This window comes from Rhinolophus sinicus, chromosome 12, assembly GCF_057876585.1.
Source record: "Rhinolophus sinicus isolate RSI-liver-muscle chromosome 12, RSI-T2T, whole genome shotgun sequence".
Taxonomy (NCBI): Eukaryota; Metazoa; Chordata; class Mammalia; order Chiroptera; family Rhinolophidae; genus Rhinolophus; species Rhinolophus sinicus.
The window spans coordinates 41,740,206-41,767,992 of record NC_142512.1 but is presented as its reverse complement, the minus strand read 5'-3'; the positions used below and the strand labels follow the sequence as shown (position 1 = coordinate 41,767,992).

Below are 27,787 nucleotides of genomic sequence, written 5' to 3'. Positions count from 1 at the left end.
ATTGGAAGAGAAACGCAGAGCGATGGAGGCGGGGGTAGGAGGACGATTTCTCTGCGGGGACTGGCGGCGGCGTACACGCCCGGGTCGGGCGCTGCAGAGCTTGGCTAGCTTTCAACCCGCGCTCGCCGGCTCCAGCCCCGCGAGCCCCCACCCCCAGCCCTCCCGGCGGCTCCGCAGGTGAGTGCGAGCTGGGGGCAAAAGACCCAAAAGTCTCAACATGCCCGCCCTGCCAACAAAACAAAAAAAAAAAGGAAAGAAAAGAAAAAGCATTTTTCTTTTTCTTTATTTTCGTGCATCCCCGAGCGCGGTGGGAGGGAAAGGGTGAGGCTGAGCCGCCCCGAGGAGGCGGAGGGGCCAGGAGAGGCCGTGGTGGCCCGGGAGGCGGCGGCGCCGAGGCGGCTCTGACGGGCGAGCGCTCGGAGCGGCGCCGCGCTGCGCCGAGGCGGGCGGGCGGGCGGAGCGGGGCGGGCGGAGCGCGGCGCGTGGGGCTCGCCATTAGCCGTCGCTCCGCTTCGCCATCTCGGGCTTTGTCTGGCGACTCACTGCCCCGGAGTCGGCTGCGGCGGAGCTACGGCTCGGCTTTTCGGCCCGCCGCACCCCTAGCCCGCGCTCCCATTCACACGCTGGGTAAGTGAGCCCCGGCGCCGCGATTTCGGGGGAGAAGGGTTGCTGCGAGTGGCGGCGGCGCCGATCTCCATGCGCCCAGGCAGGCCTGAGGAGTCATGCCGGGCTGGATTGAACCGGCTCCGAGAGGCTCCGCCGCCGGAGCCCGTCGCCCCCTCGCCCTTTCCCAGGTGTAAGGAGCAAAAGGATGTTTTGTTTTGTTTTAATTTGCAGGCAGGGCATTTTGTGGGGGTAATTTTTTTGTTTTTTTAAGTTTCGTGTGTGTGCTGCTCGGTATCAAGGGGACCGCGCGAGGTAGGCGCCGAAACCTTGCGCCGCGATCCGCGTGCGTGCGCCTCAAGCCGGTGGCCGTGCTCCGGGAACGAGGGTGGACGCGGACCGTCCGTTCCGGGAGGCGGGAGAGGGGAGCGGGCGAAAGCTGGCGTGGAAGCCCACATCTGAACTAGGAGGACTTAGGGGAAAGCTCCGGAGCAGGGCCATGGGTACCCCCTGAGCCTCCTCGGCCGCCGGGAGGCCCTCCGGGTACGCTCTCTGCGGCCGCGCCTTGCGCCCTCCCTTCCGCGCCGGTCGAGCCTGCTAGTTCCCCCGCGGGTCTGGCGAGGTCGCTCTCGGCGCCCGCCCGCCCCGGCTCCGACCCCGCCGCCATCCGGGCGGCTGCGTGTCTCCCTGCCCCGGCCCCCCCCTCCCCGGCGGCAGCAGCAGCCGCCGCCGCCACCGCCACCACCACCACTACCACCACCCCCCTCCCCTCCTTCCTTCCCTCCGCCTCGGCCGCCCGGGTCCCCCCAGCTCCCGCCCCTCCTCCCAGCTGCCCCCCGCGGAGCCCGCCCGGGCAGGCTGTGGGAGGGAGCGGAGCCGGCGAGGCGGGCGGGCTGGCGCTCGCTCCCCGGGGGTCGGTGTGCGCTCCACGGGGAAGGACGCGCTCGCTGCCCCGCTTCTCCCGCCCCCCCTCCCGCTCCTCCTCCTCCCTTCTCCCTCCTCCTCCCCGCTCCGGCGGCGGAGGCTGCGGCGGCGGCGGGGGGTGTGCGAGCTGAGGCCGGGGCCGGCGGGCGGGCGGCGGGCGGGCTGCCTGCAGGCGGAGGGCGCTGTGCTTTGTGCTTTTCGCCGCGAGGAGCAGCAGGCAGCAGCCACAGCCGCCGCCGCCACAGCAGCAGCAGCAGCCGCCGCCCCAGCGCCGCCGCCGCGCCCGGAGGAGGAGCCGCTGCCGCCGCGGGAGGGAGCTGCGGCTGTGCCCGGCCGAGCGGGGGAGGGCGCCGCCGCTCAGAGCCGGGGAGGGAGCCGCCGGAGCGGGAAGCCCGGAGGCCGCGCTGCATCGGGTAACCCAGGCGGCTTGGGACGCGCGCCGGGGTCGGGGCCAGGAGGCAGGGAGCGAACCGCGGTTGCAGTGGACGCACGGCAAGGGCCCGGGTCGACCCCCGGACGGGGAACTGGGCGAGGGAGAACCAGGGCACTGGAGAGGACGCCGAGAGCCGGGGGAGGGGAGGGCAGGAAGCGAGGCCCGAGCAAAGCCCGGGCCGCGGGCGGAGAAGCCCGCGCTTCTCCGAGCCGGCAGGCGTAGTTCTCCACGGCCGCCGGAGGGGGCATCGGGGCCGGTGAGCGCTGCGCCCCCGCCTCCGGGCCGCCATCCTCCCGCCCTCTCCTTGGCTCGGCTCCCCGGAGGCCGGGGCGGGGGCGCCGGCGGGGCTGGGCCGCAAGCTCGGGGGAGGAGGCGGCGGTTCCCGCCGTGGTCGCGCCTCTGCGCCGGGTTCCTCCGTGCGCGTCGGGGTGGCTGGGCTGCGGCGGCGCCTCTAGCCGGGGTGAGTGGCTCGGGGGCGGGGGGCAGCCTAGGCCGCTTCTCTCCGGCTGCTCGTCCGCCCAAGCGGGCGGGGACGGCGTCGGGAGCCCGAGAGGGGGGGCGGCGGGAATCCGGATCCGGTCCCCGGGGGCGGTGCGGCCGCTGAGCTCCGGGGCCGGCGGCGGCTGCGCTGCGTCCGGGTCCCCGCCGGGTTGCGGAGGCGGGGGGAACCAGCGGGGGGGAGGCGAGAGGAGGAGACTGCGGCGCGTGCCCGCTTCCGCGGCCGCGCGCGCCCTTTACCCGCCCTTCCTCTTCCCCCGCCCTCCGGCCTGGGGCCTCCCCGGGGCGGGCGCACAGAGAAGGAGGAGTTTTTTTTTCTTTTCTTTTTTTTTTTTTTTTTTTTGCCGGGGTGGGGGAAGGAGGGCGGAGGGAGGGCGCTAGCTGCACGCGGGAGCTGGAAGCAGTCTCTCCCGTGGGCAGGGGAGGGCGCACGCTGCCGAGCCTGGCTGCAGGGGCTGGGGGAGGGGGTTAGGAGGAAGAGGAGGAGCTCACTCCCACACCCACCCACTCAATTAAGTCAGCTAGGGTCCTGGCAGGGTCTCTCTAAGAGTGGGGACTTGTGGTTCCCCCCCCTTCTGGGGGAGGGAGGAATAAAAAATATTCACCTCTCTGCCCACATGAGTAGAGACTGGTGGTATCTCTTCTAAAGGGTGAGTTGGCTTTGAACCTGGGTTGTCCGGCCAGCACAACCGAAGAGGTGGCTGGACGGCTGGAGAATGAACGGAGAAGCCGACTGCCCCACAGACCTGGAAATGGCCGCCCCCAAAGGCCAAGGTAGGAGCCCCCCCCCCCATCCCTCTAGCTTCAATCCTCTTTTCCCACATGGCTGTGTGCAAGGCCCACTCCCCTTCTAAAGGGTTTCTCCAGTCTGCATTCTCTGAATTGAGATTGGGGGGAGGGTGTCTATAAAAGTCAGGCATCCCTTACACTGGAAGTTTGGCTAAATCCAAATTATTAGGGCTTGTATTTTTCACACACACCATTCTTCGTCAGAGGAAGAGGGAGAAGGAGGCCCCTGCAAGTCTTCTCTCTGGGGTTCCCAGTCATTCAGGAGTCTGTCCTTCCCCAGTGTCCTGGAATGGGAGGAAGGATGTCCTAGGAATGTGGAGGAAGGGGGAGAAGAGAGGGATTGGGAAGGATTTACAGGGGTTTTTAATTGTTATTAAGAGAACAAGGTTTTTGGTGAGATAGTTGGAGAGAGAGTATTTTAGTGGTTTGAGACTCCAAGTCAAGGGATTTATGTACATAACTAGACCCTACCCCCCTACACCCCCCCCACCGCAGTATGGATCCACCGTGTATGGGGGCAGGGGGTAGGATGAAGCTGAGCATCTGGCTATGCCTGTGGGACATTGAGAGGAGAGAGGATTATGGGTTTATGTCACCTGCCCTACAGAAACCTTGCCCCAGGTTACCAGATGTAAATGCAAATGAGGAGCCTTTTTGACTCCTAGCCTTGAATAAGCTGTTCTCCCAGCTCACCTTCCGGGGTAGCCACCCTCCAGAGAGGTCTCACTGGAGCTGCATTTCAATGGCTGGAATTAGCTGGTGCAGACTCCCCTTTTTTGCTTGCATTGAGAGTTGGGCTAAGAAGACAACTCAGAATGCTGGAGGTTATTCCTGGAACAGGGCCCTGAAAGCCTTTGCCTGCCTGCCTTGCCTCACAGCTGCCCTTTATGGAAATGGAAGAACCATTTCCACTCCATTTTTCTTGCCCCAAATTCTCCTTTGGTCTTCCTTGAGAGGCCAAGAGGGAGTGGGGTGATGTCACTGATGTTAGTTTACAGGTGTGCTGTAGAGAAACATCTTTTTGGGTTCTCCTTACTGCCCACACCCCACCCTCAGTCATTGAACACTTAGGATACCCACCTAGAATTTGGACTTGAACTTAACACATTTAGAAATGTTGTCTCCTTGTTTCTCTCCCCTCTCTGATAAGCTAGCTGTTTTCCCACAGGGCCCCAAATCACAGTAGCTTCATGTTCTCCCCTACAATGAATAGTAACCTCATGGCAGCCTGGCATGTTAGAAATGATAATAGCTTTGAAATGAGCCGAACTTGAGTTCAGGTCTGGCTTTCTAGGTGTCATGCTGTCTGGACTTGAGTTCCTGCTCTAATCCATATGGCCACAGTTTTTCCTTAGGGCTAGGCCATGTTTTGGAGATGGGAGGTGACCAGGGACTGGGATGCTCTGGGAAGGAAGAGTTGAGCACATAAGGACAGATTAGGGGATCGCATGAGCCAGGCATGATTGCTTTTCTTCTACCTAGACCGCTGGTCCCAGGAAGACATGCTGACTTTGCTAGAATGCATGAAGAACAACCTTCCGTCCAATGACAGCTCCAAGTTTAAAACCACTGAGTCACATATGGACTGGGAAAAAGTAGCATTTAAAGACTTCTCTGGAGACATGTGCAAACTCAAATGGGTGGAGATTTCTAACGAGGTAAGTGGTCCTCCCCTCTTCCTGACACATACAAACACACGTCTATACAGAGCACGGCCTCAACCTTCCTGATGGGGGAGATGAAACAGAAGTCAACAAACAGGAAGGAAAAAGACTGGGTGAAGTGCTCATGTGGTCGCCCTTTTGCATTTTGGGAAGTGGCATGGTTGACAGCACCGGCCTAGAGCTCTCAGTTCTGCCACTTTCTAGCTGTGTGGCCTTGAATAGTTACCATCTTGGAGCTTCTGTCACCTGAGCTGTTCTGGGGATTGAGTGAGATACTGGCATGGACAACCACGTCGAGGTCAGCTGGTCACCTTGTTGCTGTCCTTTGGTGTGTACTGACTGCCTGGTCCCGTGCAGTAAGCATGGGCCGGTGTCTGGGTGTCGGGCTGTCTGAGTTGTGTGGCTGTTGGCCTCTGCCCCTTTTCTTTTAATAAATTCAGTCTAGTGGAAAGTAGAGGAGTCCCGTTGGAAAATGGGGGTATGCTACTGGGTAGTGGCCCCTCTTCTGAACTTCCCCTTCCTCTCACCTCCCGTTTTCTTCTTCCAGGTAAGGAAGTTCCGTACGTTGACAGAATTGATCCTCGATGCTCAGGAACATGTTAAAAATCCTTACAAAGGCAAAAAACTCAAGGTGAGTTTCCGAGAGGAGCACGAGAAGTAGGAGAGGAGTGGTCCAAAGAATGGATGGTATCTGACCTTCACTGTGTCCTTGTTCCTCCTTCCAGAAACACCCGGACTTCCCAAAGAAGCCCCTGACCCCTTATTTCCGCTTCTTCATGGAGAAGCGGGCCAAGTATGCGAAACTTCACCCTGAGATGAGCAACCTGGACCTGACCAAGATTCTGTCCAAGAAATACAAGGAGCTGCCGGAGAAGAAGAAGGTGGGGGGAGGGAGGCTAAGGTGGGGGAGGGGAAAAGGCTGGGAGCAGCTGGTATGGTGTAGGTCAACTGTTAGGGACGGGGTGGGGCTTAGAGGAACTTGGCATCAGGGACGTGGGCAGGTCAACAAAGCAGAGTAGGGTGTTGGGCAGCCATACCTGATCTCCCCCTCCCAGGCCCACACACCATCAGGGCTGGGCACTGTTGTAGGTGTAACCCAGGTTGAGGCAGGCGCTCAGATCAGCCCCATTCCACAGCGTTCTTTCATACGGCTCTGCTCCCATGCACCCATCCTCACTGACCGGCACAGCAGTTTTTTACTCTTGACATACCCCGGTATGGTCTTACTTGATACTTGCGATATCCTCATAAAGGCAACCCCAGAAGAACAGATTATCCCAATTTTGTGGGCAAGGAACTGGGATGCAGGAGGGTTATCGTGCCCCAGGTCACACAATTAATGATGCTAAAGCAGGACTTGGGTTTAGTACTCCAGGTTCCCGATGCTGCTCTTCTCACTGCTCCATCTGTATGTTAGATGGGCTTCCTTCCCCTTGCACACATGTTTGTGCAAGGACACACATCGTCCCTCATGGCCTCATGCTGTCCCAGATTACCTGAGGCTGTTGACCTTGAGCAGAGGTTGCTTCAGCCTCCCAGGCAGGGGTGGACACAATCAAGCACAGGGAGGTCAAGTGGTTCCTCGAAGAAATAGGCAGCAAAGCACTGGAGGAGCTTGAAGCTGGGACATGAGAGAGATGGACACAAAGAAGAGATTCTAGACCGCAAGATGGAGCCAGGGAGAGGTGGTGAGGGGCAGCAGGAGTAACGAGTTGTCCACAGTCAGCTCTCGGGAGGTGGCACTGGCTGCCGCACTGTGAGTAGCTTTTTGCCTGGTCGCGAGTCCACCCTGGCTGCGGGCGCCCTTGCCCTTGGTTCTGGACTCAGAAAAGTTGTGAACATGGCTGGGTAAAAGCAGCTATCTGCAACAGCTGCCTGAGCTGAGCAGGAACATGAATTGCTGGAGCTGTTGTTGACCCTTTGATGGGGGATATTGCAGAGTTGATTGTACACGCAACACCCAGTCACTCATGGGATGGGAGGAAGAGGCAGAAGGTCCGAGGATCAGGGAGGGACAGGAGAAACCATGTGGTAGAATGGACAGGGTGCCTGCCTTGGGGACATGAGACTTGGGCCTGTTCTCCAGGCTCTCACTGAATCGCTGTGTGTGTGACCTTCGGTAAGTCACTTTACTTCTCCGGGCCTGCTCTTATCAGAGATGTGGAGGCTGAGCCTGATCTTTGTGATGCCTTTCAGTTTGAAAAGCTGCTATTGTGTGTGAGGAGGACTGAGATTGGGGCAGAGCAGGCTGGGCTCTGTTCCCGGTTTCTACGGGAACCTTAGAAAAGCGTAGCTGCCTCTGCCTACACCTGGTGTCTCTTCTGTGAGAGACGGGTTGGGTTCGATCACCACGAGCCCCTGGCCCCTTCCAGTGCTGACTCTTACGAATCTGGGAAAGGACACTGAGTGGGAACCTGGACAGGAGGTAGATGGGGAAGGGAAAGAGATTGGAAAGGAAGCAGAGTGAGGAGTGTGGAGAGGTAGTAGGAAAGATGCAGGGTGGAGTCAGGTGATGGTGGGAAGGGAGGGCCAGGCCAATGGTAGGGGTGGAGGGCAAGGCAGGGAAACCAAGCGGCAGAGGCAAAACAGTGGCTGAAGAGGGAAGGGGGATGGTGTCAGAATTGTGAAGGATGACCAGGTACCCAGAGGTGGTGGATGGGGGGAATATCCAAATGTAGGAGTCATCTTTTAGGATGTGATTTGTGTTGCAAGAATTCATTCTGGATTCCCTTCAACATGCTCTGCCCTTGTGCTTCGGAATCAGGACTCAGCCTGCCCCTGGCCCTGTGGGTTACCTCTGAGGGGGCAGACCAATATCAGCTGCCACAGACATGGGAAGAGGGAGCGGCAGAGGCAAGGCCTACACCTTCTCCTGACTTCTTCTTATAGGAGTTCTGAGATATTGGGGAAAGGTGGAGGGGTAGATTTGGGGGGAGTCCCAGCCCTGTCACTGCTTACTGTGTGACTGGGTAGTGCCATGTTCCCTCTCTGGGACTCTCACTCTCTTAAAAGGAGGGAATAGGATGTAGGTTGTGTCCACCCCCAACCCACTGGAAGGCAGACCAGCATCCCCTGCCTGCTCATGCCATCCTCCATTCGTCCACCTCACTAACTGGGAGGCAAAATAGCTAGCAAGGAGGGCTCGGTGGCTTTTGTAGCTTAGGCCTTGGGTTGTGGATGACCCCGTCCCCTCCTCCCCCCAGATGAAATATATTCAGGACTTCCAGAGGGAGAAACAGGAGTTCGAGAGAAACCTGGCCCGATTCAGGTAAGGCAGTGGAGCCCACAGGAGGGCCACAGGGCGCTGGGTATGACAGGATAGGGTAACACTGACCAGAGCCTTGAGCTTTCCAGCCATGAGGCATGGAAGATGGATGAGTCACATGTAGACCCTAGTGGGTCGTGCTCAAAGGCAGAACAGGCAGCTGCTGTCCCACAAGTCCCCAATAGAGAGGCCTAGGAGCCTTGGTGGGTGGGGCAGCTAGCTTGGTCTGCCCTGGCAGGAGCTCCCTTCACCCACTGATTGTTACTCCCCATACCCTGGCTAGAGAGGATCACCCTGACCTAATCCAGAATGCCAAGAAGTCGGACATCCCTGAGAAGCCCAAAACCCCCCAGCAGCTGTGGTACACCCACGAGAAGAAGGTGTATCTCAAAGTGCGGCCAGATGTGAGTGTCCGGCCAAGGGGTGGGGGCAGAGGGCACAGGTGGTGGCAAGGGGGGAGCCGCGCCAGTTCGGCTGGGCAGGGTGCAGGGGAGCAGGAGAGGAGGCCCCTCCCCAGGGGTGGGCTGCATGGACAGGGCCTGGGCCAGCTGGCGTGCGAGTGTGTGTGTGCGTGTGTGGGTGAGCCTGTCCCCTTGCACCCAGGCGGGATCCCCGCCTCTCCGCTTTCCCCTCCTGGCCTGTGGGGGACACTCCTGTGACCTCCTGTGGCCTGAGGGGGCGGGGCCTCTGTGCCCCCCACCCCCCTCCCTTCCCCGTGCCCCTGGCTGCCTGTGTGTGTCTGACGGCTTTTGGTTTGCAGGCCACTACGAAGGAGGTGAAGGACTCCCTGGGGAAGCAGTGGTCTCAGCTCTCGGACAAAAAGAGGCTGAAATGGATTCATAAGGCCCTGGAGCAGCGGAAGGAGTACGAGGTTAGGCTTCCGCTGCGCTCCTCCCCATCCGGCTCTTCACGAGCCTCTGCCCTCTGACTCTGGCCTCCGCACTCCGCAGGAGGCAGTCACTCCCCATCCCTCCATTGAGGGAGGGGCCTTCTAGGCCCCTTACCTCTGCCCCTACCTTCTCCACCCCACCATGAGATCTCAGGCTAGGGCAGGGCAGGGCATCACTTCTCGTGTGACACAGCAGACACACGGCCACCCCCCAGCTTTGCTCCCTGCCTCCCCTCCCCAGCGGCTCTCCCCCCTCCCCAGCCCCGGCTAACCCCACACCCCGTTGCCCTCCATCCCCCCCACCTCACTCTGCAGGAGATTATGCGTGACTATATCCAGAAGCACCCCGAGCTGAACATCAGTGAGGAGGGTATCACCAAGTCCACCCTCACCAAGGCCGAACGCCAGCTCAAGGACAAGTTTGATGGGCGACCCACCAAGCCACCTCCGTGAGCACTGCCCTGGGGTGGGTGGGTGAGTGGGCAAGTGGGCAGCTAGGTTCAGGTTCCGGAAATGAGGAGGCCTGCTGCCCTGGGTCACCCTGTTGCTCACGGGGATGCTCCTCCCTTGGTATGGTTCTGATAGGAACAGCTACTCGCTGTACTGCGCAGAGCTGATGGCCAACATGAAGGATGTGCCCAGCACAGAGCGCATGGTGCTATGCAGCCAGCAGTGGAAGCTGCTCTCCCAGAAGGAGAAGGATGCCTACCACAAGAAGTGCGACCAGGTGAGCTGTGGTGGGGACCACCCCTGGAGAGGGCTAGCTCCTGGAGACCCTTGGGGGTTTGAAAAATGAGGTCTGGCCCCTTGGGCACATTTCATACTTGGTATTGTGCTGGATTGAGCATCTGGGTAGATCAACAGTGTCAGGCCTCATGCTTACCATTTATGGAAGGAGACGAGGCCCTATCCAGGCTCTGGATGGCTTGCTGAGGGCTCCTATCCCCAGCACTGGAGTCTCCAGTGAGCCTGCCCCCAGACTGACCCTGACTCCCCTTTTCTTTCCCAGAAAAAGAAAGACTATGAGGTAGAACTGCTCCGTTTTCTAGAGGTAAGTGGGTGAGGCAGTGGGCAGAGAGAGGCCTGGGGATTGGTGGGCAAGGCCCTCAGGACAACTTGGGAGCAGAGAGTGAACTAGGCACCTCTTCTCCCTGGACCAGAGCCTGCCTGAGGAGGAGCAGCAGCGGGTCTTGGGGGAGGAGAAGATGTTGAACATCAACAAGAAGCAAGCCACCAGCCCAGCCTCCAAGAAGCCCTCGCAGGAAGGGGGCAAGGTGGGCAGGGGGCACCACTTTGCAGGTGGGGGTGGGAAAGGCGGGCTCTCGTCATCACCCGGTGGACCCTCTTTGCACATCTACAGGGCGGCTCAGAGAAGCCCAAAAGACCTGTGTCGGCCATGTTCATCTTCTCTGAGGAGAAGCGGCGGCAGCTGCAAGAAGAACGGCCAGAGCTCTCAGAGAGCGAGCTGACCCGCCTGCTGGCCCGCATGTGGAACGACTTATCAGAGAAGAAGAAGGTCAGGCTGACCAGACCAGAGGGGCTGCTGAATGTGGGCTGCTTCTCCCCTAGGGCCTGGCTGTACTTCCTCACCCCTGCCCTGTGTGAGCCACACGTGTGCCTGCCCTCAGATGGTGGGGCTGGGAGCCCAGCAAGCCGGAAGGCGGGAAGCTGTCAGCTGAGGGCTGTTGGCTCTCTGGGGAGCTGCGCTGGTGGGCGGGGCTGAGCCTCAGGCTGGGGACATCTGCACCAGCCCACGCCTCTGCTTGTCCCACCCTTGGCGGTGGCGGTGCTGGGGGGGGGGGGGGGGGTAGCCTTCAACTGCTGGATGGGGAACGCGCGCCCCCTGGGGGTGGCCAGAAGACTGATGCTTCATGCCATGCTTTATGCAGGCCAAGTACAAGGCCCGTGAGGCGGCGCTGAAGGCACAGTCCGAGAGGAAACCAGGCGCTGAGCGCGAGGAACGGGGCAAGCTGCCTGAGTCGCCAAAGAGAGCGGAGGAAATCTGGCAACAGAGCGTCATTGGTGACTACCTGGCCCGTTTTAAGGTAGCAAAGAGTGGGAAAGGGGTTGTTCTGCAGCCTGTGCACGCAGGCCTCCTCCAGTGCCAGGTGACTCCTCCCACAGCTGACTCCCTGTCTGTCCCCAGAATGACCGGGTGAAGGCATTGAAAGCCATGGAGATGACCTGGAATAACATGGAGAAGAAGGAGAAACTTATGTGGATTAAGAAGGCAGCTGAAGACCAAAAGCGATATGAGGTAGGAAGAGGGCTGCTGGTTAGTGCAGTGGGGTGGGATGGAACTGGGGTCACCTCCCTCCGCTTAAACCTTGGGAGCCCCCTTTTGGGTGTGCAGCTTCCCTTCATGGGGCTTGGAGCCTGAAGTCCTAGCCTTGGTTGTGGGGCCCAGAACAGGTCTCTTCCTTCTCTGAGCTTCAGCGATGCATCAGTAAAATGGATGTGATGACGTGAGTCACATGAGTGCAATTATGACAGCACTTTCACACTACAGTGCCTGACTCAGGTGTGAGTTAAGTAGTTCCCTGGCTGTGCCTCAGTTTCTTCTTCCTGGCACATATAGGAGAGCCAGCAGAGGCCACTGATGGCATGGGGCAGGCGGTAGGAATATGTTGGGCATAGGATGACTATAACCTTTCTGGGTTCCTCCACAGAGAGAGCTGAGTGAGATGCGGGCACCCCCAGCTGCTGCAAACTCATCCAAGAAGATGAAGTTCCAGGGAGAGCCCAAGAAGCCTCCCATGTAAGTTTGGAGCCCACCCTCGACTTGGGGAGGGTCAGGGCTTGGTCAGGCTTGCTCCTGACCCTCCCGGCACCACCCCCACTTCCCAGGAACGGTTACCAGAAGTTCTCCCAGGAGCTGCTGTCCAATGGGGAGCTGAATCACCTGCCACTGAAGGAGCGCATGGTAGAGATTGGCAGCCGCTGGCAGCGCATCTCCCAGAGCCAGAAGGAGCACTACAAAAAGCTGGCCGAGGAGCAGCAGAAGCAGTACAAAGTGCACCTAGACCTCTGGGTCAAGGTGAGAGGGCAGGGGACCTTTGGAAAAGGGAGACATCATGCTGGCTAGTCTGCACTCATGATTTCATTCAGTGCCACAGCAGTCTTACAGGGTAATGATTACTATCAAAGATAAGGAAACCAAGGCTCAGAGAGGTTAAGTAACTTACCCCAGGTCACATAGCTACTAAGTAGAAAAGTCCAAATCAAACTGCCTTTTTCTCCCAGCTGGGACCAGGGGACCTCTCCTAGACTCTAGCTTGGTCCCCCGCCTCTGAGCTCCCCCTTTGTGTCTTGGTTGAGCAATCAGATCTGTAACGTGGAGAGAGTTACTTATGCCCTCCCTAGTTACCCAGGCAGGTTAGCCAAGGAGCCAGGGAAATAGCAGGATTTAAGTGTTCCAGAAGTTTGGTGAGCCCCAGACTGCCTCGTCAGTGGCTCCAGGCTTGATGTTGGGGTGGGATTGATGATGCCAGGCTATAGAGGGGTCATCATGGAGGGGGGGCTCCTCTGAGTTGAAGGCACTGATGCTGCAGCCTCCATTTGAGTAGAACAGGAGAGACATGAACCAACAGTCTCAGGACAGGTTGGCTAGAAAAGGATTCCAGGCATCCTAAGCAGAAATACTGGAGTTGGGTTCTCGGATCCCAGACGTTCTCTGTAGAGACCCAAGGTATGGGGAGGCCGGGAAGGGTAAATTTGGGGGTATATGCTTGGCCCACTGTCTGGCACTTGATCAACATGCTTGGTCAGCAGTAGTTTGGGCAGTGTTCCAACCCTCACCTCCTCTGTCTCCCCCAGAGTCTGTCTCCCCAGGACCGCGCAGCATATAAAGAATACATCTCCAATGTGAGTCTGGGAGCAAGGTGGCACGGGTTAGGGGGTGATTGGGAGGGAGCTGTTTGGAACTCATGGCTACTACGTTTATCTGCGTTTCCATCCTCCTACAGAAACGAAAGAGCATGACTAAGCTGCGAGGCCCAAACCCCAAGTCCAGCCGGACTACCCTGCAGTCCAAGTCGGTAAGGAGTACCTACCAGACGGGTGGGAGGGGCATCTGTGGTGCCTGGAGTGGCACGGCAGAAACCACTGATATACCCCATCCCTCCCAGGAGTCTGAGGAAGATGATGATGAAGATGAGGATGACGAGGATGAAGATGAAGAGGAAGAAGATGATGAGAATGGTGACTCCTCTGAGGACGGTGGGGACTCCTCGGAGTCCAGCAGCGAGGATGAGAGCGAGGACGGGGATGAGGTGGGGCAGACTGGCGTGGTGGGAGGGAAGGGTAAGGCCCTGCCAGAACAGCCACCCGATGACAGCGTGTTCCTTACCCCCCGCCCTTTGTAGAATGAGGAAGATGATGAGGATGAGGATGAGGACGAGGACGAGGATGAGGATGAAGACAATGAGTCCGAGGGCAGCAGCTCCAGCTCTTCCTCCTCAGGGGACTCCTCGGACTCTGACTCCAACTGAGGCTTGGCCCCACTTGGGGCTCCCCTCCCCACTGACCGCCTTTGTTTTTCCCCCTTGTTTTTCTGTCCCCTGCCCCCAGCCTCCCCCAATTTCTTTCTTTCTTTTTTTTAAACAAAATACGGTGGGGGGGAGGGGCTGGGGGAGCCCAAACCAGGACTCTGCAGCCTCAGAGACGTCAGCCCTGGGGGGGGCCCTCCAGGAAGCGCAACCATCAGACTGAGCCACCACTGGACCGGCCCAGCCCACCCCTCTGCACTTGTGGTTCCGGCATGGACAATGGACCTGGGAGTGGGGTGGGGGGTCCCAAAGAGTTCAGTGAGGCCCTCTATACCTGCATCCCAACCCAAGGGAGGGTGGAAGCTTGGGGAAGACCCCTCCCTTCCCAGAGGGGCTTGTTGCCTGGACCCCTACATTGGAACTGGAGGCAGGGAAGGTGGGGAGAGGAGGGTGGGTGCCTATGAGAAAATAGGCACTGCCTCATAGCCTTCTCCCCTGCCCCCTGCAGGAAGGAGCTGCCTGGACCCACTCACGGGGGGAGGGGGCAGAAGTGTTTTTTATATATGTGTATATATTTTTTTTTAAGCTCTGAGCTGTCAACGAGACGTTTCCTACCGATCTCGGCTGCCGTCTCTGTTGTCATTTCTGGGAGAGGGAGGGTTTAGGGGTAGGTTTGGGACTTTTTTAAAACCTGATATGTATGGGAAAGTGTGTGTGTGTGTGTGTGTGTGTGTGTGTGTGTGTGTGTCTGTCCCCTGTACATAGCATGGGTGCACCTGTGGATGTGTGCAAAGGTGTGTGTGTGTGTGTGTGTGTAAGAAGGGGGAGCCCACATCAGTCTGAATCTGGTAAAAGGGTTGGTGAGGGCCAGGGAGACAGTGATCCTAGTGGGAACAGGCTGGGGTGGCCCCTTTCTCCACATCCTCTGCTTTGCCTAACCTCTGATTCAATTTTGGGGAGTGTACTGAAGCCACCCTGATGCTTCCTATACCGGCTTCCCACTACCAGGGCCATGTGACTGACTTGCTGCTGGTCTCCAATATCCAGCAGAACAGTGGGGAGTGGGACAGACTGGGTGAACCTTAAAGCTTTTATTTGGTGGGTAAGGCCTCCCCATCTTACCTGAGGAGTTGCCTGACCACCCTAGACTCAGAACTTGGGCTTCAAGAGATGTGTTGCAAGCTCTTACCATCTCTCCTGCCTTTCCCTCATATCCTCTAGCTCCCCTTCTCCATTTCCTTTGATTTCTCAGGTCTGCTCCCTTCCTGCACCCCGCCCCCCAAACCCACAACTGGGGAAGAGGTCTGCAAAAGCTGCTTTTGCAGATATCCCTCTCACCCTTCCCAACCATCCCCAAATTTTTGGTACCCTGATTCCTAGACAATAAGCCAAGCCACCTTGTCTCCGTTTTTCTGTTTTTGACTATTTTTTTTTTTTTTTTTTTGCAATCATGTCATTGACCTATTTAATTGGGGCTCTGTGCTTTTCTACCTTCGCCCTCTGAATGAAAGCCAAGGGATGGGGAAGAGGGGGAACTACACCTAGGAGGTGGCGTGGGAAAGGTGGGTCCCACTCCCAAAGGAAGGCAGACAATTTGCTTTGCCTTGGATGTGGTGCTGGGGGTGGGGAGAGCTCGGGAGGGACACTCTCCACTCCCACTCCCCTTTGTCCTGATCCTGGAAATGAGGCACAAGGGTTCATATGTTCTATTTCTTCCGGAGAACCCCTGCAAAGAACCCCATTCCCTGTTCGAATGCGCCCTATGCTGTTGTGAGTGGAATGTGTTTTCATTTAAAAACAACTTTGAATGGGGCGCCTTTTTTCCTGTTTTAAAAATTGAAAAATTCTTACAGTACAAACAGGGCTGTGGGGGTGTGGGTGTTGGTGCTGTAAGAGGTCACTGAGTGCATTTTGGCACTGGGATGGGATGGCTGGGGTGGGAGGATCCCTGCTTCCCCCCCCCTTTTTTTTCTAATATTTAAGGAGTGTTTTTGTAGGTTTCAACAACAACCACAACTTGAATTTGTATCATGGGAGGTGGGAGGGAGTGGCTTAGAGGGGTCTGCCTAAGCTCAAAGCCAACTGTGGAAGTTTTGTTTTCCCTTTTTTTGTACAATAAAGTGAAAAACAAAGGTTTGACTGCTGTCTGGTCACTGGAATCCATGAAGGTTGAGGGACCGAGGTGACCCAGCAGGTTCAATGTGGAAAGACCCTTGAAGCCAGCTTGTTAGCCCCTTCCTAGAACCATCCTCTTTCCTGAAGTTTCCATAGGCAACCTATCTGCACATTGTTCTGTGCTACTGCTCCCACACTTGCTCAGTTTGTTCACCTTGGATTGTCCAAGGTGAACAAATATATTATTTTCTTCCAGAGTGCGTTGCCTTGGGAAATTGGAGGTGATGAACTTTAGGATCAGGGTTTCAAAAGGGCTTATCGTTGCAAGCTAGGGTAACCCTCCCACTTTGCGTCCTCAGCAGACTCACCCTAAGTAAGGAGTGGCTTTCCTAACTCCACCCAGACCTCTGATGGGAAATGGGCTGGGCCTCAGTGACTGCTGTTAAGGAAAAAAGCCTTCCCTGCACAGGCCTTGGCTGAGTTCCTGGAACCACCAAGAGTTGAAGACCCAGGCCCTGTCCAAGAGCTCTCTCAACCCCAAACCCTTCTATTCTTGGCCAAGCTTCTGCGGAGCTCATTGCCCCTTGTGGTCTCCCATTTTCTCACCTCCCACTCACCACTCCCATGAGGTGACTAAAATCACTAATCATTCTATCCAGTAGGTACTTGTCTGTCTCTTCTTGGTCTACTCTGCTGGCATCAGCTCCTCATTCTATCCTAGGTGTTCATTTCACTCTGAACTTCCAATTATCACCCATCGGTAAGCATTCCAAAAGGTGGTATCTACAGAGACCACTCTTCCAAGCTGCAGACCTGTATAAACTGTGTACCCTCTGTGACATGTTGCAAGCATCTCATACCTTAAGACCCCAAATAGTCAACAACCATCTAGCCATTCAATCCCGAAACCAGCATTTTAGCCTTGACTCCTCTCTCCCTCTGTTACCTCTTCATTTGTTTGCCTAAACCTATCCATTCCACTTCCCTGTCTCTCTGAACTCTGTCTACCTTTCTCCACTGCTGCCTTCCCTATCCTATTCAAGGTTATCACCATTGCTCAACTTCTGCCAAGTTCTCCTAAAAGTGGTCTTCCCATGTGTACTCTTGCCCCCTACAGTCCATAGCAACCCAAGTTCTTTTAAAAACAAATCTGATTTCTTCTGTGCTTAACAATTTACCATATCTTCCTTACCATGGCCCTACAAGTTCTCCCCTTCTCCCACCTTCTCTCACCCCACTTTTCCTAACCACTCACAATGATCCAGCCAAGTGATCTCTTTTGTTCCTCAAACATACCTACCACAGGGCCTTTGCACTTGTTCTCTGCCCAAAATACTATGCCCACAATTTACACATAGGTTTTCTTACTTTGGGCTTCAGTTCAAATGTCACCTCACAGACAGGCCTTCCCTGACTACCCTCTCTAGAGAGGCCTTCTGCTACATCTTGTTTATGTATTTGTTTACTTGTTTATTTTATATCTCCCCAAGTAGAAGACAACTTATCTGCATGTTCATTACAGTAATCCAAGTAAAATTGCTTGGCATACATTTGACACTCAAGAAACATTTGTTGAATGTGTGAGTAAGTATGATTCACAAGGCCCTGGGGGATCTGTTGCCCCTGCTGGCTTCTCTGCCCCAACTCTAGCTACACACCAGCCATCCATATCTCAAACATACCACACTCTTCCTGGGCCTGTACACATTCTGCCTAAACACATAACTGTTCCCTCTGCCTAGGATGTTCCTCTTCACCTAGTTAACTCAGGGCTCCACTTAAAAGATCATTTCCTTCAGGGGAGCCTCCTCTGATCCCGACAAAAAAAATCTCCATGCCATTATTTTCTTCAGCAGCTTGGTTGCCTTCACACTCAGTTTTGTTTCTTCCACATCAGGCTATGCTAATGCTAGTCTGTAAGTTCCACTAGGACAAGTATGTCGCTCTGGCTCACTGCTATGACATCAGGGCCTCACCCAGAGCCTGGGCCAGTGCAGTCCTTGGTGTTTATTGACTGGTGCTAACTGTGAAGACTGGGCACGTACCCAAAGAGGTCACCACCACAGAGCAGCCCAGGCCAAGTGCTGAATGAATAATATAGTCCAATTGTAAAGTAGTTTGGTCTGAGGATTTAGGCAAACAGGGAAGAGACAGGAAGGCTTCCTGCACATGTGTAAATTCCTCAGGGCAGGTTATACTGGGCATCATTGGAGTGAATTCCTGATTCATGCTGTGGAAATAACTGAAGACCTGGCCTCAATCCTTTGCTCTGGACCCAAGTTCAACCTTCTGAGAGTCTGGACCTTCTGAGAGTCTCCACCAGCTGATCCCATAGTAACTACTTCACCATATCCCAAACTTGTCATTCTCCTTACAACTCCTCCTCAGAGTTCCCCATCTTGACTAAAGGTGTCTTCAGCGTCTTTCCTTTACGCCAAATACCTCAATAAATAATAAAAACCTACTGATTCTAATGCTGTATCCAGGCTCCACACTCCTGAATGATCTACTTAAAATGCAAGTCTGTTCAAATGATTCCCCTTGAGGACTCCTCATGGCCTATTGGGTTAAAACCCACCCTCAGTCCTGTGTGGTCTGACCTGCTCACCTCCTGCTGCTTCTCCACCCATTCTATGTTCCAGCCATACTTCTGGAGTTAGCTGTTTGGGATGTCTAGTGCTTTCTTGGCTTACCTTGACCTGGTTCATCTCCCGCTACAAAAAGCCTTTCCTGACCAACTCTCTTATATCATTTAATCCCTTCTACTACTCACTGTGTACCCGTGTATCTCTCATTTTTATCACACTGTTTGGCAATTATTTTCCTACAGGTCTGTCTACTCCACAAATTGTGAACTTGAGGAAGTACAGCTGTCTTATTTCATGCTTGCATCCCAGCACGGATGCACCATAAGAATTCTCACAGAGCACAATAAGAGTAACTAAGGTTTACCAGGCTGAGTTACACTAAGCTAAGAGTTTCACAGGCACTGACTTGTCAACCCTCACAACAACCTGAGATAGGTACTATCTTTATACCCAGTGACACAGAGGAAACTGAGGTTTCAGAGCTCATTTACTCAAGTTCATTTGTCAAGTCCACAGATTAAAATTCGGGTCTGACTCCTGGTCTTAACCACTTAATACTATCTCCTCAGTAAATGTTTGCTAAAGATTAAACAGCCAAGGAAGGTCCCAAAGTATATGATTTAAAACTTTCCCCGTTTAATCTTATCTTCTGAGGGGAGAGGGCTGTCATAGACCTGTTCCAGGACTCCAGTCACAGAGTAACCGGCATGGAAGCGCCAGTCTAGGTATCTATTGCGGCTGGGATTCTGAGAAAGGCCCTTTCTTTCAGAAGGTAAAGGCGGACAGTAAGAGCGGGCAGATATGGGCACACCCAGGAGAGTAGCACTGGGTCAGGAGAAGGGTCTGACTGGTGCCAGGCAGGCTGTCTGAGAGGTGGGGGTCCAGCGTGGGTTCCGGAAGCAGGAAAGGAGAGCAGGTGTGGGATCTAAATTAGGATGAGGGCGAGGAGGACGCTTCGCTCAGAAAGGCACAGCTCGGCCTCCACCCTCAGCGGAGGACCCTCATCTCGGGCGTTTGTTGATTCGCAGGCCTGGAATGGGCTGAGACCCGTCCAGAAACCGGGAACGGAGGTTCGGACAAACCCCTTCGGCATCGTGGGTTTTTTGCCCTGCGGTGCTAACTGTACCCCACTTTAACTCTGGCCTCTTTACAGAAGTGGCTGCACGGTTCAGGGCAAACGCCGAGGTGGGGGGGTTGGGGGAAAAAGAGTCGGGAGCCCCGAGGGAAGGGCGGGGGAGCCTGGGCCGGAAGGCGTCCCAGGCTCGGCTGGGAGCCGGCGCTCTCTTTAGACGCCACCCGCTGCCCCCGCCCCGGAGCCGGCCGGGACGGCACAACGTCTCCGCCCCCAGCGCACCGCGCACCTCACCTTGAACGCCGCCCCACCCACCGCCATCCTATTGGGCCCGCCGGGCCGAAACGAGACGGCGATTGGCCGAAGTGTCTCCCGAAGGCCCCGCCCATATCCCCGCCTCCGTCCCCGTCCGCCGGTACTTTGGACGGCGGCGTGGCGCCCCTCCTCCCCGCCCGGTCCCCGCCCCCTGGAGCAAATGCTGCCGAGCTGCGGCCGCGGGGCAGATGCACGCGCTCGGGCCCTTCTAGCAGGCGCGAGCCATCGCTGGGCGCGCGAAAGCGAAAGAAGGAAGAGGAAGGGAGGGCGGGGGCGGGGTGTTGAGGAGGGGCGGGAGGAGGAAGAGGAGGAGGTTGGAGCGTGCTCGCGCTTGGCCTCGAGCCCGCGCGGAGGGAGGGGGAGAGGGGCGCGCGCGCGCACGCTCGCGCTCTCGCTCGCTCCATCCATCCATCCTCCGGTCGCGGCACGCGCGCGCGCTCCGGGCTCGCGCCGCACCCCCCGCCCGGGAGAGGCGGGCTGGAGTGGGGGGCGGGGGGAGGGGCGCGCGGACGGCGCGCGGACTGCGCGCGGGCGGGGTGAGGTGAGGAGGAGGAGGCGGCGACGGGACGAGAAGGGAGGGGAAGGGGCCATGGCCGCCCGGTGAGGCGGCGAGGCGGGGGGGTGGCCCGACCCCCCGGCCCCGGGCCCTGGGTCCCGGGGAGAGGCGAGGACGGACCGACGGACATGGGGCTCCGGAGCAGCCGCCGCCGCCGCCGCCGCCGGAGGACGCGGCCCTGAGAGGCCGCCGGGCCCCGGCGCGGCCCCCCGGGCGGGGTGAGTACGGGACGGAGACAGGGACGGGGGAGGGGCCTGCGGGGGGCGGGGGGCGGGGCCCGAGGCGGGGCTTGGGCCCCCTCCCCCCAGGTCTGGGTCAGCGCCCCTTCCCCTCCCCCCGGGCCGACGCGGAAACGCCCGGCTTCCCCCGGCTTCCCGGCCGGGCCGGGGGCCCCTTGCTCTCCCCCTGTCTGGGTCCCCCCTGGGCGGGGCAGGGCCGGCCGGGGAGGGGGCGCGGGGCCTTTGTTAGGGAGCCAGGCCCCAGCCCCCGGGACAATAGAGACACCCTCCCGGACTCCTATCCCCGACCGGTCAGGGCTGCCGGCGGGTGGGGAAAGAGAGGGGCCGGGACGCGTCCCACTTTGCCCACTCTCTAGGGGTCGGTCTGTCCCGGACCGGCGCCGGCCTCCGGTGGCTCGGCTCTCCTCCCCCCAGTCGGTATGATGCAGCAGCAGTGCCGCAGGGACGGGGGAAGAGCCGAGGCCCGGCCTCCTACCCTCCCCAGTGCCCCTGGCTCATTTGTCAGTCCCCACCCCACTCCAGGCCGGCAGCTCCTTAAACTCGCACCCATCGTTCAGAAGGGCCCCAGACTGTGGGCAGTGTTTCTGAATCCTTTGGTGGGAATTCCTGGACTTTGGGGTTCTTGGGGAGACTTCCGGGCAGGTCTTGAGGGAGGGTGGGTGGTTATCTAAAAGAAGAACAGGTAAGGGGAGTGCCCACTCCTAGCATGCCATCCCACTGGGCTCTACCCCTCTTGCTCATGCTGGCTAGAAATGCCCCTTTAGCTCTAGGTTTCTGTGGACGCTGCTACTCTCCTGTAGTGGGAGTCTTATTTAAAGGGAAGACAGTGGGGTGAAGGTTGTAGGGTCCTAGGGCCATTCCTACTTCTGGTAGCAGTACCCCCCCAAGTGGACATCCTGACTGAAAACAGAGGTGACTCTGAGGAGAGCCTGGGGAAGGGGGGAGTGTATTTAGGAGTGTGCAGTTCTTTGCCACACCCTGTGGGTTTGCTTTGAGGCATTAGAGTTCCTTCTCCTCCCCCTGCTGCATTGCACCATGGGTATGGAAGAGGGGTTTGAGTTTTGGGGACCTGGGGTGAGCTGCTGCCTCCTATAGACCCAGACTCTGATTGGCAGTAGAGTCCAGGGCCTGAGTTGAGGCCTGGGAAGGAAGAACTAGGTTGTCTTTGGTTTTCAGGCCCTGAAGGACCATCCAGACTTAGTGAACCTAGGCCTTAGGGAGGGGTATATCCTGATGCCAGAATTACGCTCTGGGCAGCGAGGTGCGGAGGGGAGGTGGCAATGTTCAGAGGTGCCTTGGACTCACACCAACACCCCCATCCCCATGTGTGCAGCCGTGTTGCCGCCCGCTGTGCTATGAGCAGTCAGAGCGCCGTCTCCACAAGAGTTTACAAATGAAAATGGAGGAAATGTCTTTGTCTGGCCTGGATAACAGCAAACTAGAGGTGAGGGCTCCCCCACGTGTGCCTCTAGTTCTTTCTCTTGATGTCTCTACGTCTCTATATCTGGCATCTACACCAAAGAGGAATTTGGGTAGTCAGCCTCCTTGTTCCTTAAAGGGAATAGCCAGCTGAAAAGGCCCAAGGATCCGGAAGAAGAAAGAAGGCAAAGTCAAGATGGGGAAAAATGGCAAAGAAAGCATTATTTTTGGCCAGGGTGAATTGGCAGGAGATTTGGTTGGTGAGAATTGCTCTCAGTCCAGGGCTGTGACTCTTGTGACCATGGCTGTTCTCCCCTGGGCCCAGGCCATCGCTCAGGAGATATACGCGGACCTGGTCGAGGATTCTTGTTTGGGATTCTGCTTTGAGGTACACCGGGCTGTCAAGTGTGGCTACTTCTTCCTGGATGACACGGACCCTGATAGCATGAAGGATTTTGGTGAGCTTCAGGGTTGAAGAGCAGTCTAGTCCTGCCCTGGTAGTGCTTGGAGGTTTCTCCTCTGGAAACTGCACCAGATGCAGAGCCTAGAGCTCCTGTGAGCTTAGGCTGGGGGTTTGAAGAGGCCATGGGGCCACGGGTGGGAACAAAAGGTGAGGGTCCCCTGCCTGCCCTGATCGCCACGCCTCTCCTGTCCCCAGAGATCGTGGACCAGCCGGGGTTGGACATCTTTGGACAGGTTTTCAACCAGTGGAAGAGCAAGGAGTGTGTTTGCCCCAATTGCAGCCGCAGCATTGCTGCCTCCCGCTTTGCTCCCCATCTGGAGAAGTGCCTGGGAATGGGTCGGAACAGCAGCCGAATCGCCAACCGCCGGTGAGGGCTTCTCCCCCTGCTAGAACCAGAGCTGCTCATCCTTTGCAGCTTGTACTATGGTGTAGTCCCCTGTGGGCATTTGTAGGGTACAGAGGGTGGGTCATGCTTGGCCCCAGATGCCCCACTATACCTCTGAAGTTGGGGGCAAGAGAGATGGCAGCCTTGACCCTTTCTCTTCCCTACCCTTGTCAGGATTGCCAATAGCAACAGTATGAACAAGTCTGAGAGTGACCAAGAGGATAACGATGACATCAACGACAACGACTGGTCCTATGGCTCCGAGAAGAAAGGTGTTTGGGGATCTGGGGAAACTTGGGGGGCACTGGGATGAGGTGGGCCAGCAGGAATGGGGTGTGTAACGCTCACAAGTTGTTATCTTGAATGAGGGGGGAGAGTGTAGCTTTGTACTTTTCTTTCGGTGTCCTTAGATTGGGAACTTAAAGTGACCCTGCCCTTTATCCTTTTGTCCTACACAGCCAAGAAGAGAAAATCAGACAAGGTGAGAGCTGGGGCAAGCATGAGGGGAATTGGGGTGAAGGACAGATACCCTCCCCTTTGGGCAGGGAGTCCTCGGGTATCTTGACTCAAGTCTGAGGTCATTGGGTGCCTCTGGGTTCCGGGATGAGGGTGTTTGTTGTGGGCAGGAGGGCAGCAGAGGCCTTGGGGGTGGGGGAGGGGGAATATGGGTAGACAGGCCTCTTACTGGGAAGAAAGAGTAGGAATTTGAGGATGTTTCTTTGTCAAATCTTTTTTCCTTCCCTGGGTTCTCGGCTCCCCCTTATCGTTACCCTTTCCCCAAAGCTATGGTATCTCCCATTCCAGAACCCCAATTCCCCTCGAAGATCCAAGTCTTTAAAACACAAAAATGGTAAGTGGGGCTGGAACAATGGGAGTGATTCTAGCTATGTCTTCTGGGACTTGTTGCTGGAGGGTGGAGGTGGGGGGCTTGGGGGACGGGTATCGAGGGAGGGCCTGTGATCCTTCTGTCACCCCCACTTCCTCTCTGGTTATTTTCAGGGTTCTCTGTCTGTACCTCTGCATCAAACACCCTTCCCCTTCTTTTTTCTTCTTCAGGGGAACTTAGCAATTCGGATCCTTTTAAGGTGAGTAGGGGCTGCCTCTCTTAGGTCCCCTCTCATTTTACTTTTTGTGGGTTGGGTGAAATTTAGACAAGTGAGGATTAATGCTAACAGCCAAAAGCACTAGATGGAGTAGTAGTTAGGTTTTGCGTATTTACGTTCTGGGACCCAGCCCCTCCCTCACCCATGTGCAGGTGGGATGGAAGGAATCATTGGAAAACCACTGGGCTGTTGTAAGACCTCCTCTCTTAGAAAGGGATGAGAGAGACTGGTTCTCCACCCCCACCCCATCCCCCCTTCTTTGGCTGCTGCTTCTCTAACTTGTACCTCTGGTTCTCCCCAGTATAACAACTCAACTGGGATCAGCTATGAGACCCTGGGACCGGAGGAGCTGCGTAGCCTGCTCACCACGGTGAGGGACTAGGGAACGGGAAACGTTGGCGAGTGGGCTGGAGCCACAGGCAGTGGGCCCTGGAGGAGGCTGGTGACATAGCAGTCAGGGCCATTTAGTCCTCTCTCTGGAATTAGGTTTCTTGGTCATTAGTGGTCTGGGACTGTCTGCTCTGGACACCTTCGGGCTATTTCTGCTTGTGCAATCTAGCATTTATACAGACGAGAACATCTAGGGTCTAGAGTAGGATCCCCTCCATCCCTTCTTTCAGCTTATATTCCTCTTCCAGCAATGTGGGGTGATTTCTGAACACACCAAGAAGATGTGCACAAGGTGAGCTCAGAACTTAGAAAGGGGGCCAGGGGCCCTCCTGCACATTCATCCTGGGCATAGGTAGGGAGTACCCCTGGACTTGAGCAATGGGACTCCCACCCTACCCCTCCCCTCGAATGTCAGGCCTTAGGCCACAATATGGGAGCTCTCCATTTATCCCTTCCCTGTTGGTGTCCATCCTTCCCACCTCTGCCGAGGGGAGGGGCTTCATTTGAGTTCCTCAGACCCTTCCTGCCTTGTCAGGGTCTGATCATTCTCTCCCCACCAGGTCCCTGCGCTGCCCCCAGCACACGGATGAGCAGCGGCGAGCCGTGCGGATTTACTTCCTCGGACCCTCAGCGTAAGTGATCCTCCAAAAGGGTGGTGGGTTGTAGAAGGTTAGGCTAATTGGTATCCCTAAAGCCCTTCTCTGGCCCCTCCCCTTTTCAGCGTCCTTCCAGAGGTCGAGAGTTCCCTGGATAATGACAGCTTTGACATGACTGACAGCCAGGCCCTGATTAGCCGACTTCAGTGGGATGGCTCCTCTGATCTCTCACCCTCTGATTCAGGCTCCTCCAAGACGAGTGAGAATCAGGGATGGGGTCTAGGTAGGTGATCCAGTTGCGCCTAAAGCAAAGGAATGGGGGCATCTTCTATTCTCCTGCCACAATCCTTCTCTCATGTCTTGTGTTTCTTTCTCTTCAGGTACCAACAGCTCTGAGTCACGGAAAACGAAGAAAAAGAAATCCCATCTGAGCCTGGTAGGGACTGCCTCCGGCCTAGGCTCCAACAAGAAGAAGAAGCCAAAGCCACCGGCACCCCCGACGCCCAGCATCTATGATGACATCAACTGACTTGGGTGCAAGGGATAGCCTTTGGCTGAGCAGAGCCCTCTCTCCTGACCCCCACCCAGGTGGCATTGCCTGGCAAATGGACGGCTGCTGGGGGTCTGGGCTTGGGAAGCTTGGTGGGCCAGGCAGGCAGAGGATCCAATTATGCACCCCTGGGGGGTGTCAGGGTCCTCTGTGATGGAGCACGACCCCTTGGTATGCAGGACTCAGACCTGGACATAATTATGCCTTGGACATAAATTTGGTGGGGAGGCGGTTTTCCTATTTATTCTGTGAGTTACTGGATGTCCAGCTAGGCCAGGGGCCTGACATGGGCACTGTGCCAGGGCACTGCCTGCCCCCCACCCCAGGAACTGGACTAAGCCCTGCCGAGGAGCATTGTGGCTACCCGGGAGGCTATGGGTTGGAAGCTGAGCCTGGAGGCGGCCTCCCCCAGCTTCCCTCAGCAATGTGAATGGGTCCGGTGCTTGGAGCTGAGGGGCAGGGCTGGGCGTGTCCTGTCTGTGTGCAGAATCCTATCAAACGCCCCCAATCCCAGGGGTAGGCAGGCACAGCGAGCTGTCTGCTGAGGTAGGCATCCAGAACTGCTGCCGCCTTCCCTGCCCCTCAGAGGGGCAGCCCTTTCCCCTCAGTCCCCATGGGCCTCCTCAGCGACAGGAGCTGTCCTTTTATTGTTGGGTGCCAGGAAAGGGCCTCCATCCTCTATAGCTTCAAGGAATGGGCAGGGGGAGGGTAGGAAGAGGGAGCTGTGTATCAAAATGACTCCCCCTACCTTTCCTCCCTAACCCAGGGCTGGTGAGGAGTGGGGCCCCAAGGTGAGAGGGAACGGTGCTGCTTTATTTGAAATGTTTTCTTACCTCATTCCCTGCCCCAGGAAGGGGCCCAGCCTCACCCTCCTGGGGTGGCCCCATGTTCATCCTGCCTACCCTGCCCCACTGCCCTACCAGGGCAGCCCAAGTTCCCAACTGCTGCTTGCCACCCCCCTTTCACCTTGACCAGCTTCAGTTCCTCTCTCGATGCTCCTGCCTCTGAAGCCTGCCATTTCCCCTTCCTTAGCCGCTTTTAAGTTATTTATTCTGTACTTGTGGTTTGGGGCTCTGAGGAAAATCCTGATCTTTTACCTCTCCCCCTGTGCTAGGAGTGGGGCGGGAAGAGGGTAATCTCTGTGCTCTGGGTTGTCAGTGGAAGGGGAAGGGGTGCCATGTCTAGGCATTGCCCCTCTGTGGGACTGTCATGCTAGTGTGCCCATCTGCCTGGTCTACATCCTGAAGAGATGTACTGTCCCACCTCCATGCGGGCACCGTCCCCCCAGGAACCAAGCTGGAGGACTGCAGTCCAGGCTGGGAGCGGAGCGGACTGAGTGACAGGTGGAGTTGACCCTGAGCCAAGGTCTCTGGCATTTGCTGGATGTGTCCCCTGCCCTCCTCCCAGGAGGAGTTATCCCACATTTGGGTAGCTAGTACCCAGGACTGGTTGGACTGATTTGGGCTAGGGATCCTAGAGGGTTAAGGGAACAACGGAGATGGGGTTGCAGTACCCTGTTTAGAACCCCAACCTCCCCCCAGGGTGGTTCCGGTTGTGGCTGACGCCTGGTTACAAATTGGTTTTTAACCCAAGAATTGTGATTTTTTTTTAAAAAGCCAAACATTTTGGCAGGAGTTAGAATAAATCCTGGGGCCTGGGCTCCTCTGTTCTTGCCCCTCCAGTCTTCTCCCTCTAAGGGGAAGCCAGAGGGCAAGGAGGATCTCAGCCAGCCTCCAGCCTGCTCCCAGATGTATTGGGAGTAGGCTGGAGGTGAAGGGAGGAAGGCCAGGGGCCACTCTCCCTTCTGAGAGGCAGCTGCAGCTCAGGCCCCAATATACCCTTTCCCCCTTCTGGTTGGAGGGAGAAGTGGGAAGTAGTTTGGGAACTGGTTTGTCCACATCCACTTCCCCATTGTTCCTTGGCCCGCCCTCAGGGCAGAGCCCCCTGCCCAGGCTGGGTAAGAGATGGGCTTGGTCCAGCAGGGACCCTGAGGGAGCAAACCCCTTTCCTTCTGGGGAGTGTGCCCCCCTACCATGTAGTTGAACAGGGGCTAGGAGCTCCCCATTCCCCTCCCTCTAACAGCAGGCTGTGTGGGTTTCAATTCCCATCCTTCCACCCCCGGCTAGGTGTCGTCCACCCTGTATCCTATCATGTGTCTGAGTGTGTGTGTGGGGGGGTTCTGTACTAATTTCCATGGCTGGTGGCTTTTCCTTCCATGCATCACTCCCCCCCGCATGCCCAGGGGCCACCCGCCTGGCATTACCGCATGCTGGGGTCATTGGGGGAGGGGGGTGGGGCTCACGCTGTCCTGTGGTCTTGAGATTTTTATTTTTGCATATGTAATCCATCCTGTACAGGTAGCTAACTTTGTAAACGCTGTGTATTTCCCCTGCCCCCATGGCTGCTGGTGTAAATAAACTGCATCTCCCGTTGGTAGCCTGGCC

At 56.9% G+C, this 27,787-nt stretch overlaps 2 protein-coding genes across 14 annotated transcripts; both read left to right on the top strand.

Annotated features, from left to right (window-relative positions):
• Positions 1–38: 38 nt before the first annotated feature.
• UBTF (upstream binding transcription factor) lies at positions 39–14,170 on the top strand. 5 transcript variants are annotated; one of them, XM_074320859.1, is made up of 21 exons: positions 393–627; positions 3,108–3,232; positions 4,730–4,905; positions 5,459–5,542; positions 5,637–5,792; positions 8,115–8,179; positions 8,460–8,580; positions 8,937–9,047; positions 9,381–9,514; positions 9,651–9,792; positions 10,075–10,116; positions 10,226–10,339; positions 10,426–10,581; positions 10,955–11,110; positions 11,212–11,322; positions 11,735–11,823; positions 11,913–12,102; positions 12,882–12,929; positions 13,031–13,102; positions 13,193–13,336; positions 13,430–14,170. In XM_074320859.1, the coding sequence occupies exons 2-21, from the start codon at positions 3,175–3,177 to the stop codon at positions 13,553–13,555; spliced, it is 2,295 nt and encodes a 764-aa protein (XP_074176960.1). In that variant the 5' UTR covers positions 393–627; positions 3,108–3,174; the 3' UTR covers positions 13,556–14,170. The 5 variants fall into 5 exon arrangements, with proteins under 5 accessions (XP_074176966.1, XP_074176960.1, XP_074176965.1 ...); XM_074320858.1 differs by lacking the exon at positions 393–627 and adding an exon at positions 1,802–1,940; XM_074320865.1 differs by lacking the exons at positions 393–627; positions 8,937–9,047 and adding an exon at positions 39–177.
• Positions 14,171–19,946: 5,776 nt separating this feature from the next.
• ATXN7L3 (ataxin 7 like 3) lies at positions 19,947–27,779 on the top strand. Of its 9 annotated transcripts, none has more exons than XM_074320560.2 (13): positions 19,947–20,416; positions 21,771–21,881; positions 22,182–22,314; positions 22,515–22,686; positions 22,879–22,976; positions 23,115–23,185; positions 23,488–23,554; positions 23,704–23,789; positions 24,109–24,177; positions 24,446–24,489; positions 24,758–24,829; positions 24,919–25,076; positions 25,174–27,779. In XM_074320560.2, the coding sequence occupies exons 2-13, from the start codon at positions 21,831–21,833 to the stop codon at positions 25,320–25,322; spliced, it is 1,170 nt and encodes a 389-aa protein (XP_074176661.1). In that variant the 5' UTR covers positions 19,947–20,416; positions 21,771–21,830; the 3' UTR covers positions 25,323–27,779. The 9 variants fall into 9 exon arrangements, with proteins under 9 accessions (XP_074176661.1, XP_074176662.1, XP_074176667.1 ...); XM_074320561.2 differs by having other exon boundaries at positions 19,948–20,416; positions 23,509–23,554; XM_074320566.2 differs by having other exon boundaries at positions 19,951–20,416; positions 23,509–23,554; positions 23,761–23,789.
• Positions 27,780–27,787: the final 8 nt, after the last annotated feature.

Bases quoted from the DNA above. Each gene is read 5' to 3' on its own strand.
- UBTF (XM_074320859.1), top strand. From the start codon at position 3,175: ATGAACGGAGAAGCCGACTGCCCCACAGACCTGGAAATGGCCGCCCCC. The intron at 5,543-5,636 runs GTGAGTTTCCGA...TCCTCCTTCCAG, and splicing joins ACAAAGGCAAAAAACTCAAG to AAACACCCGGACTTCCCAAA. The intron at 10,117-10,225 runs GTAAGTGGGTGA...TCCCTGGACCAG, and splicing joins AACTGCTCCGTTTTCTAGAG to AGCCTGCCTGAGGAGGAGCA.
- ATXN7L3 (XM_074320560.2), top strand. From the start codon at position 21,831: ATGAAAATGGAGGAAATGTCTTTGTCTGGCCTGGATAACAGCAAACTA. The intron at 22,315-22,514 runs GTGAGCTTCAGG...TCCTGTCCCCAG, and splicing joins TGATAGCATGAAGGATTTTG to AGATCGTGGACCAGCCGGGG. The intron at 24,830-24,918 runs GTAAGTGATCCT...TCCCCTTTTCAG, and splicing joins TACTTCCTCGGACCCTCAGC to CGTCCTTCCAGAGGTCGAGA.